Below are 15,000 nucleotides of genomic sequence, written 5' to 3'. Positions count from 1 at the left end.
TTATTCAATAAATTTTTGTCTTTCAATTTTCATGATAAGCACGTATTGAGAGAAATATTATTAGTTATTACTAAAGAGTTGAAATTTACTCTTCCTTTAATTTTGGATTTGTAATTTCATTCTAGGCATTAAATCAGACTTTTAGTAGTTTTTGCCAGTTTTATTGCAAGTGTCAGCTAGTTATATTTAAATGAATGTATGTAATAGATTTCACAGTATTAATAAAGGTTATAGATGTCATATATGAGAGTGCCCATGGGCTGGGCACTTTTTAGGGGGGTGGGATCATGTGTGGGCAACACTGCCAATGCCTTGCCAAAGGTATGAGTAAAAAATTCACTCATCACGGCCTCTTTTCTGCCACAGTATATAAATATTTACTTTTGTAATATTGATATCTACTTATGATACATAATTGTGGTCATGTATTATGTTTTATAATTGCAGTTTCCTTTGCATAAGTATTTCATTTTCATAAAACACTTGTAGATCAGTGGTTCCCAACCTTTTTTATGGCCACACTCCTAGGAATATTTTACAGTGTCCACCCCCTTTAAATTTATAGTTTTTTTAAGGATAAAGGAGGCAAATTTAGGCTAAATTTGATCAACAAAAGAGGATATTCTTTTTCATTTTCTAATGATTTGTTAACAAAAATCAAACATATGGACAAGAAAACTTGTCCCAGATTATTTGAATAAACCCTGCAAAAAATAATCAGTTGTTAGAAATAACTACATGTAAAAATCAAAGAACTAACTTTTAAAACATTTATGTAAATGTATTTTCAATTAAATGGCTCTTTTCTTCCTGTTTCTTGATTGTGTGTAGTAAATCAATTAATTGCTTGTCTTCAAAAAGGACACTTCTCGCATCCCTTGGAATGCTATCTCACACCCCCAGGGGGTGAGAGCGCCGTTGATTTGGAAACCCAGATATAGATGTACTTAGATGAAAATGAAAATAGCCGCAATGAGAGTTGAAAATAATCGTAACATTTCAAACTCTTCATGAGTTCCTCTTCAGACCATTTCGGCATTGTCTGAAAAGGAACTCGCGAAGAGTTTGAAACATTATGATTATTTTCATTCTCATTGCGGCTATTTTTCTGATAATTTTTGTGTACATGTTACTGTGTTTGTGCGTGTGTTCATGTGCCAAGATACATACATACATTACATATATATATATATATATATATATATATATATATATATATAGAGAGAGAGAGAGAGAGAGAGAGAGAGAGAGAGAGAGAGAGAGAGAGAGAGAGAGAGAGAGAGAGAGAGAGAGAGAAAGGTGTTGCTTGAGTTATGGGACTCCCTAGCAGCACTAGAGAGTGCAACTTCTAAACGGCAATTTTATTCAAATTATTGGTTAGTCTTCCGTACAGTTGTGTGAATAAGGTATCACTTGAAGGGCTTGTTATCATAATTATGGTATTTTACCAAAAATAATCAAACTTTCCCTGTCATAAGTGTGAAAATTTTTTTAAAATCATTTTTAAGTCATATGACGTTACCTGGCCCGTGGGCCCTTCTCAGCAATACGTCTTAAGATGTCCCTGCTGTGGAAAGGTTAATGATTAATTTTCACTTATTACATAAAGTTGGATATTATATTATCTGTTTGGTATTATTCATTGGGAAATGGAAGCTTTGATACAACATTTTTACAGCCATAGTATATCTGTTTTTGTGTTTGTTCTCTTTTTTTTTGCATAGTTAAAGGTGTACTTGTTTAAGTTTAATTAAATTTGCTTACAAAGTATTTTTGCCACATTTGATACTAATGAGATGATGATGGCGATGTAGGAATTACAATATTTTTATGATTATTGGGAGTGTCATTAAGAAAAAAAAATAAGTTGAAAAAGAAAAAAGTATCTGATCAAAAAGTAATTGATTTGAGTAGTGTATACGTATCACATTAGTTAACTCACTTTGCCTCTTCAGTCCCCCCCCAGTTGTAAAAGGATATAATTTTGGTGAATGATGAAGCATGGGTCCACACAATGCACAGTGTAGGTCTGCGGATGAAATCCAGTAGAATTTTTTAATTGAGTTTTGTAGATGTGTGTTTCAGTTAGAGATCCTGTGGACATATATGTGCAGGAGGGTTAAAGATGATGACCAGTCCTATTGTTACTTTTCCAAAATCACTTCTTTCTTTAAGTAATACTCATCAATGAATAGATTTTATCTGATACATGTTATTTCTGGAAGTCGACTTTGAAGTGTGCTAAGTCACTGTACCAAATTTGAATCCAAGAAAAATGCAGGAAACCATGATAAAGAAAACAGGCTATTGGCTGATGCTGTTATTGTGTCTGATGTGGAATTGAGTGATATTTTTTTCAGATCTGTTAAATTTTGGGGGTGACAGTAGTTTCACATATGATAACAGATGTAGTAGAAGTGAGTGGAGTCCATGAAAATTAAGATAATCCATTGACAGGGAAGGTAGTAGATAGATGGGAAAATTAAAAGAAAATCTTGGTGAAAAAATCCAACTTGTATATTTCACTTTTAACCAGTGAATGCCATTGCCTACTCTAGATACAAGTACAACATAGCCAAAGGAAATCGACCTCCAGTGGCATACTGAAACCAGTTTACATATTTGATGTTTTTCTAAGATGATACTGAACGTGGTCCCAGTGATATTTATACAGGTGCGGATAAGACAACTTCACAAGATGTAGTAATTTAGGAAGCAACCTTTGAGTATATTTTAACTAGTCTATATAAAGCAAGCTAGATTAGTATTGCATTGTGCTTTACACAGTTTGTTCATTTACATTTGATTGATGATATCTTTTATATAGGAACCTGAAATGGAATTATCCTTACTTGTACATGTTTCAAGGCATTATTTAAACCATGTAGACAAGTATTGAAATCACACTTTACCCTTTGGTACAAGGACACATAGCATCTAGGACTCCCGAACCTTCCTGATTTCAAAAGAATTTTCTTATATGATTAGAGGTAGAATTTCTCAAAAAAACACCTGTGATTTGTTTACAAACTCCATGCCATGCATCTACATCAAATATAGTTTTGCAATTAGGTTGTCAACCATTGTTGTGAAGGGAATAGCGGGAAAACTTGTTTTTTTGGCTTATGATAAAGTAATTCCATAAAAGGGGCTTAATCTTTTTCTTCTTTCTCCTCTTCTCCTTCTTCTTCTTCTTCTTCTTTCTTCTTCAAATGGAATATAATTCCACTTTTTAAATCCTACTGATTTTGAAGTATAGCGCAGGAAGGGCTTTTGAATCCAGGGGAAGAAAATGCATAAATATATAATTTCTAATTCTGTATTATGTGTATTTAATTTATATGCACAGATTCTGTAAATGAAAGTGTTTTTGATAAGTCCCCCATTCCACCTTTACAAGTACCTTGACAGTTGTCAAAGAACTCTGAATGAGTGTTCTCATGTTGCCACATAGTATAGTAATTTATTTTTATATTATGTATTAATATATTCCCTTTTCACTCAAACCGCCAACAGAGCATCGAGAGTGTGTAGACTTTGGCGGAAGGTGGCCACCAACAACCGCTTATGGCACACTGTTGACCTGGCCACCGGGCGCATCAAGCCCCGCTATCGCAACGAGAGAAAGCTCCTCTGGATATTGGAGAACAGATTATCTGAAGTCCGTGACTTAAACCTTGGTGAGTCTGTGTTTATTGTTGTCTTTGATAAGGATAATAGATGTGGGAGATTGATTTGCTGAATGGTTTGCTTTTTAAGAGAGAGAGAGAGAGAGAGAGAGAGAGAGAGAGAGAGAGAGAGAGAGAGAGAGAGAGACAGACCGAGAGAGAGAGAGAGAGAGAGTGAGTGAGTGAGTGAGTGAGTGTGTGTGTGTGTGTGTGTGTGTGTGTGTGTGTGTGTGTGTGTGTGTGTGTGTGTGTGTGTGTAGGTGTGTGTGTGTGTGTGTGTGTATGTGTGTATGTATAAGTGAAAAGATAAGTAAATAAAAATGTTTCCTCCTTCCCCAGCTGGGTGGAACGACGCCGTGACGCCACCTATCCTGCCAAGGCTAGTAGAGTTGTGTCCAGAACTGACTAGCCTCAACTTATCTTACTGCCACAAGATCCATTCTGAGAACCTCCATACACACCTCTCCTTATGCAAAAAGCTGGAGCGCCTCGATCTCACCAATGTCATGGCAGTGAGTACACGTTGTTTTCTTTCTTTCTTTCTTTCTTTCTCTTTCTTCTTTTCTCCTTCTTTTTCTCTTCTGCTCTTCTTCTTCTCTTCTTCTCTTCATCTTCTCTTCTTTTTCTTCATCTTCTTCTTCTACTGCTACTGTTTATTCTTTTCTTTCTTCTTTTACTTTAATTTTATTTTTACCCAATTTTGAATTATTCTTACCTCTTTTTTCTCTTTTTCTCCTTTTTTTTATGTTTTTTATCAATTTTTTTCTTCTTTTTTCGTTTTTCTTTTGTATTTCCTTTTCTTCTGGGTTGTCTTTCTTCTTTCCTCTTTCTCTTCTGTCTTATTCAATGAAGCACAATACGAAGTAGTTATTGATCAGTTCTCTTTTTTTATTTATTTATTTATTTATTTATTTATTTATTTATTTAATTTTGTATTATTGATTTATTTGAACTAAAACAAACACCTCCATTATTTGCTTATTGAAGCAGCTGTCATAAGACATTTGATAATTAATTCTCATCCTCTATTTTCCCCATCAGTCCCATAAACCTACTCCCCGATGTGCTGTGGGTCAGCAGACCTTATCAGACATGGCATTGACCATGAACACTAGATTGACGCATCTGACACTGGCAAACAACACTCTGTCGAATGTGCCAGGACTCATCAAAGCCTTAGCGGTGAGTGCTTGAAACCTTTCTTTGATTTTATTGGCCATTTGTGCATATATATTTTTCTTTTTCTTTTTCTTGTGTATAGATAATGAATAGATTTACAGAAAATTTGATTAAAAAACAAATCTTTCTTTTTGCTTAGTAGATACTAAGTGAGTTTTATATTTTTATTCTCTTTATGAGCATTGAGAAAATAGTATAGCAAGATAGAAAATAGTTCAGGATATATATACCACTTTAAGGTCCAAGGCTTCTGAAAGTAATACGACCCAATCTGGATCTCCCAGAGAGTGTATGGAATTGTTGGCTGTCTTAAATTATCTACCAAAACCTATTTCCTATGTCTGTGCCCCTGATTTTTTTTTTTTTTTCTTTCTTTTTTTTCTCATAGGATCACTGCCAAAATCTCCAAATACTGGACCTGTCAAATGTGTTGACCATTGGCCGTGACTGTGTTAGGATCAACATAGAGCTGCTACAGAAAGGATGCACAAAGCTGAGAACTCTAAGACTTACCAATTCTAACACCAGACTCTCACAGACATCCATGTCAGTGCAAGTAAGTATTGTTTGATGGTGGGAAGTGTTCACGTGTTTTGTTCTTTTGATTTTGATGGTATGTACATGCATAAGTATCTGTAAATGTACAACCTGTTTAATGTCTGATGTGCTTTATTTTGTCCAGGCATCATCACCAGGGTTTCCTGAGCTTGAGGAGTTGAGTTTGGCTGTTGATGGAAACTTGAGCGTTGGAATGAACGACAGTGAACTTGAGCGGATTCTAAAGAACTCCCATAAGCTTCGTCTGCTGGATGTGAGAGGGTGAGTTTTCATAATTTATTTGATTTTATGATTTATCTTAATTGACGCTTTGTGTTGAGTTCTTTATTTTACTTGATACTTTATGATTTTTGTGTTTTACAAGTTAGTATCTATAAACTTAATTTTGCTGTTTTACATAATGGTTTGAATTGATTTTGTGATTTGACATTATATAAAGATTTTTATATATTTCCTAACATTTAGATGTTTGTATTTTGATATTTTGTACAGAAATTGGCATTAAACTAAAGTTTTGTATCTGCTCCAGGTGCATCAACATAACAGACTCCTCTTTAGTCCGCATTCCACCATGGGATTTAGAGCACCTGTTTTTAGCTGGATCCACGTCTCCCAAGTATTACTCTGACCGCCTGGAGCTGGTGGTGCGCAAGTGGCAACATTCACTAGTAGAACTGGATCTGTCGTGGACTGCTAATGCAGACAGTATTGATGCTGCTCTCATTGCCATATCGGAAGAATCTGATAATAAACTCAGGTGAGATTATTGTTATATTGGTTGGGTTTTTCTTATTATTTTTCTTAACTATAAGAGCTAAAAATATCATAGGGGAGGGGAAACCCCTATGTAGACAGGAAGTAAATATGCAGTACCTCTACTACACAATATACCCCCTTACATTCATTCTGTATTGAAATTTTAGTCTATTTCCATGATCCTGCCTATCCCAAATGCTTGTCAGGTATTAAGAAAGATCATTTTGAATTTGCTTTTGTTATTTCATTTTATCCTAAAATATTGGTTCCACTGGAAAATTTGAAGAGTGGAAGATGGAAATAATAATGCTGTAGGTAACAATAATCAAATTGAATATAAACTCTCTCTCCATTTCATTAATCATAGTAAAAGCATAGGTAAATTCAGAAGTGAGTACTAGGTACTTAGGAGGTTTTTGTTGATTTTGGAGACAGTAAAGCAGACATTACTATATAAGGAAATGACCCCAGTTACTTTCCTCCATCTTTACCCCACTCACCTTGGGTAATGTCTAATCATATCATAACAAATTGGGCACAGACCTCCCTCCCAGTGGTAGAATTAACGAATTAAGTAGCTAGATGTGCACAAATCCTGGTGTAGGTGGTTTAAGGGAGATGTGGCAATGGATTTTCGACAAATATTTATAAAAATACTCGAAGAATTGAAAAAAAAAAAAACTGGTAATCTATTATGCTTTGGCAATCCCGTGACGTAATATTTCTGCTAAATGCGTAAAAATAGAGTTATGACTAAATCTCTGACCCCTCCACCCTGCCCCATCTCCAGCTCCGATGTTTACTTTGTTGCTTCCATGCAAATATACTCAGCATGTTTGTTTTGGGGGATTTTTTTCGATTTATACTGGTATTCTCTGGTAGCTTGCTGGCAATTCTGCCCACGGCTCAGCCATGACAAAAAGACAAGGCGGGAAGTCATGTGAATGCCATAGAATGCTTCAAGATTGACGCAGTGATGAGAATTCTCAAAAAGGCATCAAGATTGACGCAGAGATCAGAATTCTCAAAAAAAAAAATAAAATAAAAAAATATATATATATAAATAAAGAGAAAAAAAAAGAAAAAGAAACAAAAGGGGGCAGGGAAAAGTATCCTCAACTTCAAAGCCCAATATCTCAAAACTACACCTTTGTCAACATTTTCTTATGTATCTCCATAACTACCCAGGCGATTCTAATGGGGTTTGGATCATTTGAAAACTGAATAAATTTGCGATTTTTTATGCCAGGGGATTTTCATTTCAGATGATAGAAGTCCATATATTATACTTTATATTCATAACAATGAGCATTTAAAGAAATATATTCCTACTAAACTAAGTGGAAATTTTGAAATCCATTCGCATAAGATCTGGGTATTGCTATAGAGATTATGTTGGATTTTTTTAACTAGGTCAGTCAATGGCAAGTAAGATTTATATATATATATATATATATATATATATATATATATATATATATATATATATATATATATATATATATATAATTTTTTTTTTTTTTTTTTTTTTTTTGTCAAAATCTAGTTTTAAAAATAATTTCATTGTTTTATCCAAATGACATGAAACTGTAAATTGTAGTATGTGTATATATAACCTATTAATAAATCGCGAAAATCCAATCTTAATTAACGGATTTTGTTCTTGAGTACGATGGCCCCCTTAACCCACTCACGCCGGGTACATTTTGTAGCCAAAATAAAAAAAATCCGGGCGGAGCTTCCCCGGCTGTGGTCTGCTGCTGAGCCGGAGCGCGACCCTGACACAGTGTCACACTGGCAGGACGCACGGAGTGTTTATTTTTTTCGGGTGTCTCAGATATGGGACACCCGGCGTGATTGGGTTAAGAGACATCAAAGTCTGAGCTGTCAATGTGCCACTATGATTCATTTCTTCTGTTTTAAACCAGATTTTAGAAAATCCTCATATTGATGATAAAAAGTCTGCTTTTTATCATGATATAATTGTGGGTTATTAGAGAATGCCTTGTCTCTTGTGACCACCCCGTAAAAATGTATTTGATTGTAGGCATGTAACTATTTCTGAATAACTCTTCCCTTTCAGGTACCTGAACATGTGTGGGTCCTCAGTGACCTTCCAACCCATCCGCCAAGTATTAGCAAGGTGCAAGCACCTAGAAACCATCAACTTGACCTCATGCCGAGCTCTGCCGAGGGGGCTGAAGCGATTCCATGAGGCCCTACAGTTGATCTCGCTTCGTGCAGACATAGCAAAGGGTAAATTTGATGAAAATCCAGATCAAGATGATGACGACTAGGCCAGTGTGGGCTAGTCCATAAAGGTAAATGACTTCTTTTTGTTGAGGTGTTTGTCTTTTGTCATATTTATTTGTAAGAAAAGAAATTAATGGATGTTATATCTTTTCTCTAAGGATGATAGATGTTTTTTATTACTGTATCATATCACAAGCAGACTGGGAAACTACTGTGTGTTTCAACAAATAACATTGACAGTGAAAGAGTAGATATCAATTTTGGGGAAGATTTTTATGTCTTAGAGACATATGTCAACAATATTATAATTCCTATAAAAGATGATCTTCATTCCAGAGCCAGCTGCCCAGCTCATGTGCCCAGTACAAAGCAAATGTATTTTGCCTCCCATCATATAAATGAGGAAAATTACTGCATGTCAAAGAAATGTAAGTTTTTCTCTCTACATGGAAGGCTGACTTGGTTGGGGTCACAAAATTACTTTCATGGAGTTTTGCCATAAAGAAAATGGTAATGTGTATTGTTTTGTAAATGCTTTACAGTCTATGAACAAAGCGTGGAAGACGTGTTCTATTTAGGAAGCCTACGTGCTCCAAGATGTAAAAAATCTGGTTATAATGTGTGTTCATCGTTCAGTCTTACCAGAAGGTTCTCCAGAGGTAATATTATTCAATTTAATATTATCCTGCCAGTGTTTAGGTTTATTTTTGCCAGTGTTCATATATTCTTAATGTATATCTTTTCTGTTTCCTATTTTCTACTTTTTTTTTTCTCCCCTAATTCTAATATCTAATAACTAATATTTTCTGACTTGTCACTGTTCTCTGAGAAGTGTGACAAAAATTATTTGATATTATTCATAGTCAAGTGACTGGAGCCTTGTTTTTAATGCGGAGGGGACTTCTTTACCCTCTGGACTACATTGATCCGAAGAAATTATTTTTTGAATGGGAAGAATCCTGTTTTCGGGTTAATGATGATGGTGTTCATTTGCAGTTACAAAAGTAATCTTGCTGTTTTTTTATACACACACCAACTGATGTGCCCTGCCGTCAATCCTCCTGGGTCATTTCCTTTCATGTGTATCTTCCGTCATAGACTTGTTGACCATTGGGAAGTAGAGCCCCCTGTCAAAGCGCTTCATTGGTTTATAATTCTCATCAGTAGTAAGTGGTGTGCGGAAGTTAGTTTGCTATTGTCTAATATATACTATGGTGTGATGTTAAGGTGCGGTTTCGCTGGTTAAGATTATAAAGAATGAGGCTGTACGTAGACTGTCTTTTCCAGACTTAATAAGTTACTTTTTATAAGAGTTTATCCTTTATGCCTTTTTTGACTTTTAATGTCCAGTGCTGTTGTGTAGCAGATGTTTTATTTTGAAATAGACAGATTTTTCTATTTGAAAAACCATATCCACTTTTCCACTGTGAACAGATGTGAGAATGATTATATCATACAATAAAGAATGGATGCTATTTCCTTCATTTGAACATTTGATACTTATTGTATAATAGACTATTTGTAATACAATTGAAAGTGATGTGAAGAATAACTAACAAAAATGATCATGGCTGTAGTTTGTGTATGTAAATCAGCATCGTGCGAGGGTAGTCACTGTTTAAGGCCATTTTTGTTTACGTCTTTTATTTATTTACTACTGTGATTATTGATATTTATTTTATCAAATATGTTTTTTCTAATTTAGAAATAAGACCTAGGCAACTATAGATTATCACGAGCATGTCGTCTCCGGACAGAAGTACTGAATGGATATATTAGAGCTTGTTATCGGAGAAGTTTTTCATTTTTTAAAGTCTTTTATTTATCTACCTTTTCTGGCCAAGGTAATATGAAATTGAAGGGAAAGCAATACAGTAATGTTCTAATGATATATTGTTTTGGCATCAGCATGTGGAACAACATTTAGTCAAGGTACATTTTAACACTTCCACAGGACATCCCATCAGATAAAAGAGTAAGAGAAGAGATTATATATATATATATATACTTATACATATATATTACCAGGTGGTTTAATTATTCTGCACAATTAATCTTCATTTTTCTCCTCTTTATTTTTGTATGCTTATTATTATTATTTTTATTATTATTATTATTATTATTTATTTATTTATTTATTTATTTATTATTTTATTTATTTATTTTTTTTTGCCTTCCCTTCTTCATCTGCAATATCTAAGGACATACGTAAAATGCTGTGCCTTCCTGTTACCATGACGATCACTTTCTGTTAATTCCAAATCCATAGCTTGCCTTCCTCATGACATACGATATGTATATATATATATATATATATATATATATATATATATATATATATATATATATATATATATATATATATATATATATATATATATATATATATATATATATATATGTATATATGTATATATATATGTATATATATATGTATATATATATATATATATATATATATATATATATATATATATATATGTATATATATACACACACATATATATTTTAATATATATATATATATAGATATATTTCATATGTATATATATATATATATATATATATATATATATATATATATATATATATATACATATATATACACATATATACATACATATACATATACGTATACATATACATACATAAATATGTAAGAACATATACACACACATTTGTAAATTATACAGTATATACAATATATATATATATGCATGTGACTGCACAAAACGTTCAATTGGGTGCAATTAGCAGAGGGAACTTTAACAATGGTGGACCAAGATTTACCAGTTAGATTTTTTTCTATCTTTGTTTCTTTCTCCTTTTACCATTTCTTTTTTAAATTGTTATTAATGGTGTTATTCTGATGATTGTTTTAAGGATTATCATCATCATATCCATCATTTTTAGAAATATGTTAACAAACATTATTATGATTATTGCAGTCATTACCACATGTGATGATTAATTATGTTAATTTTCATTGTTATTGAAATTGATTGAGAGTTATGATAAATTTTAACCCTCATCTTCAGAGAATATAACTCCCTTACCATTACAAAATGTCTGATTGTTCATTAATATTATTATTATTATTATATTAATGATGCTTATTGTTCTTTTTATTGTCATATTTGTTGTTATTATTGTTATTATTATCATTATTGTTATTATTATTATTATTATTATTATTATTATTATTATTATTATCATCATCGTCATCATTATTGATATTACTAATGTCATTATCATTGTTGTTATTTTTATTTTTGTTGTGTACCACATGATATGGCTTTCCTCCGATCAAGGACTTATCCTCCAAATTTATTCCAATTTAGATTACTTTTTTTTTTTTACTGGAGCGAGATGTTTTGAAGTTGGTTGACATTAGCTTTAGAATTTGATATTACTTAATACATTGTAAGGACCTTGTGATTTGACTTTCATTTTGAATTACAAAAGGCAAGAGATTTAATCAACTTCCTTCAGCATCTATGCTTTTTTGTCAGAATTACAAGGATGTTGATTCTGATGGAGCTTAAGTACTGGGAAGGTCAATACATATTTGTGAATTTATTAAATTTCTTTCATACCTCTTTGGCATTTGTTACAGTAAACTTCCAGTTGTAGTGAAAATGATGATGATAATTATAATAATAATGATAATAATAATAATAGTAATAATGATAATGATGATAATGATAATGAGAAGAAGAAGAATGATGATGATAATGATTATGATGATCAGGATGACACCAGTGATTGATGATGGCAGTAATAATGTGATTTATACAAATGGTGATAGCAGTTTTCCTTTATGTCTCCTGGTTTTCCCTCTTTTTTCTTTCAAGGGCATAATATTTGATTGATGCAAGAAGTGATCAGACCACCTGTGTTGTAGTTCTTATTTGTGTTCAAGCAAAATAAATATTGTACTTGGGATAGACCTCATGAATTGTTTTCATTAAGAATTGGATGATAACTGTTGTACTGAGATAAGGTAATCTTCACAAACACTTTTGCTGCACACACTAGAATTACATTTCATTCTGAGTAGATAATAATGTAAGATTGATATAGCACTAATTGAATAAAGAGATCATAAAATTGGTTGCAAAATTTATGTGGATAGCTGCATTTTACAGGGCTGTTTCCCAGTTGTTATTTTTTTCTTGTAATGTTAACTTATAAAGATTGTAAATTCTATTACATTACTTTGGTTGTATTGCAACATGAAAAAATTAAATTCCTTTAGTATATGTTTATAAGGAAGTGAAACACTTCATGTACATTGAATCATGTTTGTAAAATAAAATTAAAGAAAATACAAAGTAATTATTTAGATTTTAAATATAGTTGGAATGCATTTGTAAAAGCTACTTCCAGCAGTTCTATGATAATTTAATGGTATTGTTTATCCCTATTGATTTTTTTTCCCACTGTTCATACCTGTATATTCAAGTATATGCAATCTTCTGTTGGTAGTTACAGTGAAACAACAAGTGTATCTTTGGGTATGTACAGTGTTTTGGTCAATGCTAGAGCTGGTGAATTGTATGCAGTATGAAAATACTAAGATAGCTTAGTACTTAATTCACAGCATCTTGATTTTTAGTTTCAGTTAAAATGTGTAGTAAATTCAGATACATTTTTAGTTTCAACTGTAGCTATGCTTTTCTTGTCTGTATGAGAAGATTATATTTTGGGATTATGAAGTATTGCAAGCCAGTGTTCCTAAGATGAATGACAATAAAGATTGTGATTGACATTTGTTGAAATTAAAGTTCATATCTTCATTGTCCTTTTTTTAAAGATTGATCTAAGATAGCTATGCATGAAGAAGGCTTGAGTTGAAGCCACTAATTGTTTTCAATCATTCATTGAAGAGCACTGCCGAGTGATTGTTCTGCATTAGAGCTTTCACTGAATGTGGCCAATGAAACATGATTTAGTTTGAGAGAAATGCTATTGTAAAACTACTTTTCAGCACCTTAAAAGACATTATAATTTTTCTTTCTTCTTTTGATAGTTTGGTATTGAATGATGTGCGCATATCCGTATATATGTTTGTGCTTTTCCTAGCTTAATATGGGAACAATTCTATCAGCTCTTCCATGTTTTAGCTTTATTTTGTCTTTTCCAGTATGATTTTATTGCCTTTATTATTGTTTATGTTATTATTGATATTTGATTATTATCATCATCAGTACTGTTGTGATTATATTTTTTCTATTTTCAAAAAAATATAAAAATGTTTGACAGCATCTTTTTTTTTTACATTAGTAATATTATTATGGTTTATGATTACCATAGATAAAGTGAAATAATACATTATCCTAGATGATTTTTTAAAGCTGAGATGGGATACATATTAGCATTATCAATGACAATTTTTTTCTTCTTTTTTCTTCAATAGTACACATCTTGTAAATATGTTGGATGGTATTTTGATGGCTTGTTAAACTGAGTGCATTTCGTATGGACTTGCTGTTATAGTAAACATCTAGTGGTGACTTCTGTCCATATAATATGTTGCACTTACCTGGCCACTGGTGCTTCGTAATGTTAATGCATTCCAGTTGTACTCTTACACTTTTTATGGATAGCTTGGTTGATGCAGTGGTGGAACAAGGGAAACAAAGGGAAACTAATAGAAAACCAAGTATAATACCTGGAGATGATTGGTTTATAAGCAGAGGGATACATTATAATGCCGAAAAATCTTTAATTGGAGAGTTAAAATGTTTCAGATCAAAGACTCATTAACCCCTTCTTTACCAACCTACTGCCGGGACTGTTGTTCTGTAGTACTGGCTTTAGTGTTCTTCCTGCTGTAGCATGAGGGATACTGTATATTCTGTCACCACATCCAATCTCATCAGAATTTATATGCATAACATTGGGATTAAAATCATCACAATTGGACAGATAAGCTTCAGCCATTTTGAAAGAAAAAATCGGAGACTCACTCGCTCTTTTTGACAGAATCATGGAAGCCAAAGAGGGTGTGCGGATGTCATTATTCATTAGAAGATTTATTTATTTCCAGTGAAGGAATCTTCAAATGAATAATGGCATCTGCACACCAATGAGTTTAAAAGTGGCTATCACAAAAGCCAGCATGCCGTTGATCTAAGGTCAAGAGATAAATTTCAACATTGTTTTGGTTGACTATATACAGATCTGTTATGAAGAATTTTTGAAAACCAGCCCTACTGAATGATTGTAAGTTGCTTTTGCTCAGGGTCACACATATAACAATAGCAAATCCAGTCTGACATGGCTGTTTTTAAGGCACATACATTTGTAAAACAAACAATTACAGTAAAGAAGGGGTTAAGAATGGGAGTTAAATACTTTTTTGATAATCATCATGATATGTACTTGAAAAAAGGCTCATTCAAATGCAGATGATCTTGTCACAGTCTCTATCTTGAGTAAAAAAAAATGGTTGTTCAGACAAAAACCCTAGGAAGACACTCAGTATGTGTAATATCTGTGAGGTTGATTAAACATAAACAGTTCAGAATTGCAGTAAAGTGTATGCTCTCATCATGAAATTAAGTTTCAAGCTTTAGGATAA

General features: G+C 32.7%; 1 protein-coding gene across 1 annotated transcript in view; it reads left to right on the top strand.

Moving 5' to 3' along the window:
* The window catches only part of Fbl6 (F-box and leucine-rich repeat protein 6), a 22,452-nt gene extending 11,751 nt beyond the window's left edge, over positions 1-10,701 (top strand). Inside the window, exons 2-9 of the mRNA XM_070137256.1 lie at positions 3,517-3,680; positions 4,008-4,180; positions 4,710-4,850; positions 5,236-5,403; positions 5,530-5,666; positions 5,935-6,162; positions 8,245-8,482; positions 8,751-10,701. Of these exons, the coding sequence (XP_069993357.1) occupies positions 3,517-3,680; positions 4,008-4,180; positions 4,710-4,850; positions 5,236-5,403; positions 5,530-5,666; positions 5,935-6,162; positions 8,245-8,458 (1,225 nt within the window). The 3' untranslated portion in view covers positions 8,459-8,482; positions 8,751-10,701. The remainder of the gene's footprint in view (positions 1-3,516; positions 3,681-4,007; positions 4,181-4,709; positions 4,851-5,235; positions 5,404-5,529; positions 5,667-5,934; positions 6,163-8,244; positions 8,483-8,750) is intronic.
* The last annotated feature ends 4,299 nt before the right edge of the window (positions 10,702-15,000 follow it).

The sequence above is a fragment of the Penaeus vannamei genome, chromosome 23 (genome assembly GCF_042767895.1).
Source record: "Penaeus vannamei isolate JL-2024 chromosome 23, ASM4276789v1, whole genome shotgun sequence".
In the NCBI taxonomy this organism is placed as follows: Eukaryota; Metazoa; Arthropoda; class Malacostraca; order Decapoda; family Penaeidae; genus Penaeus; species Penaeus vannamei.
This window is presented reverse-complemented; position numbering and strand designations above follow the sequence as displayed.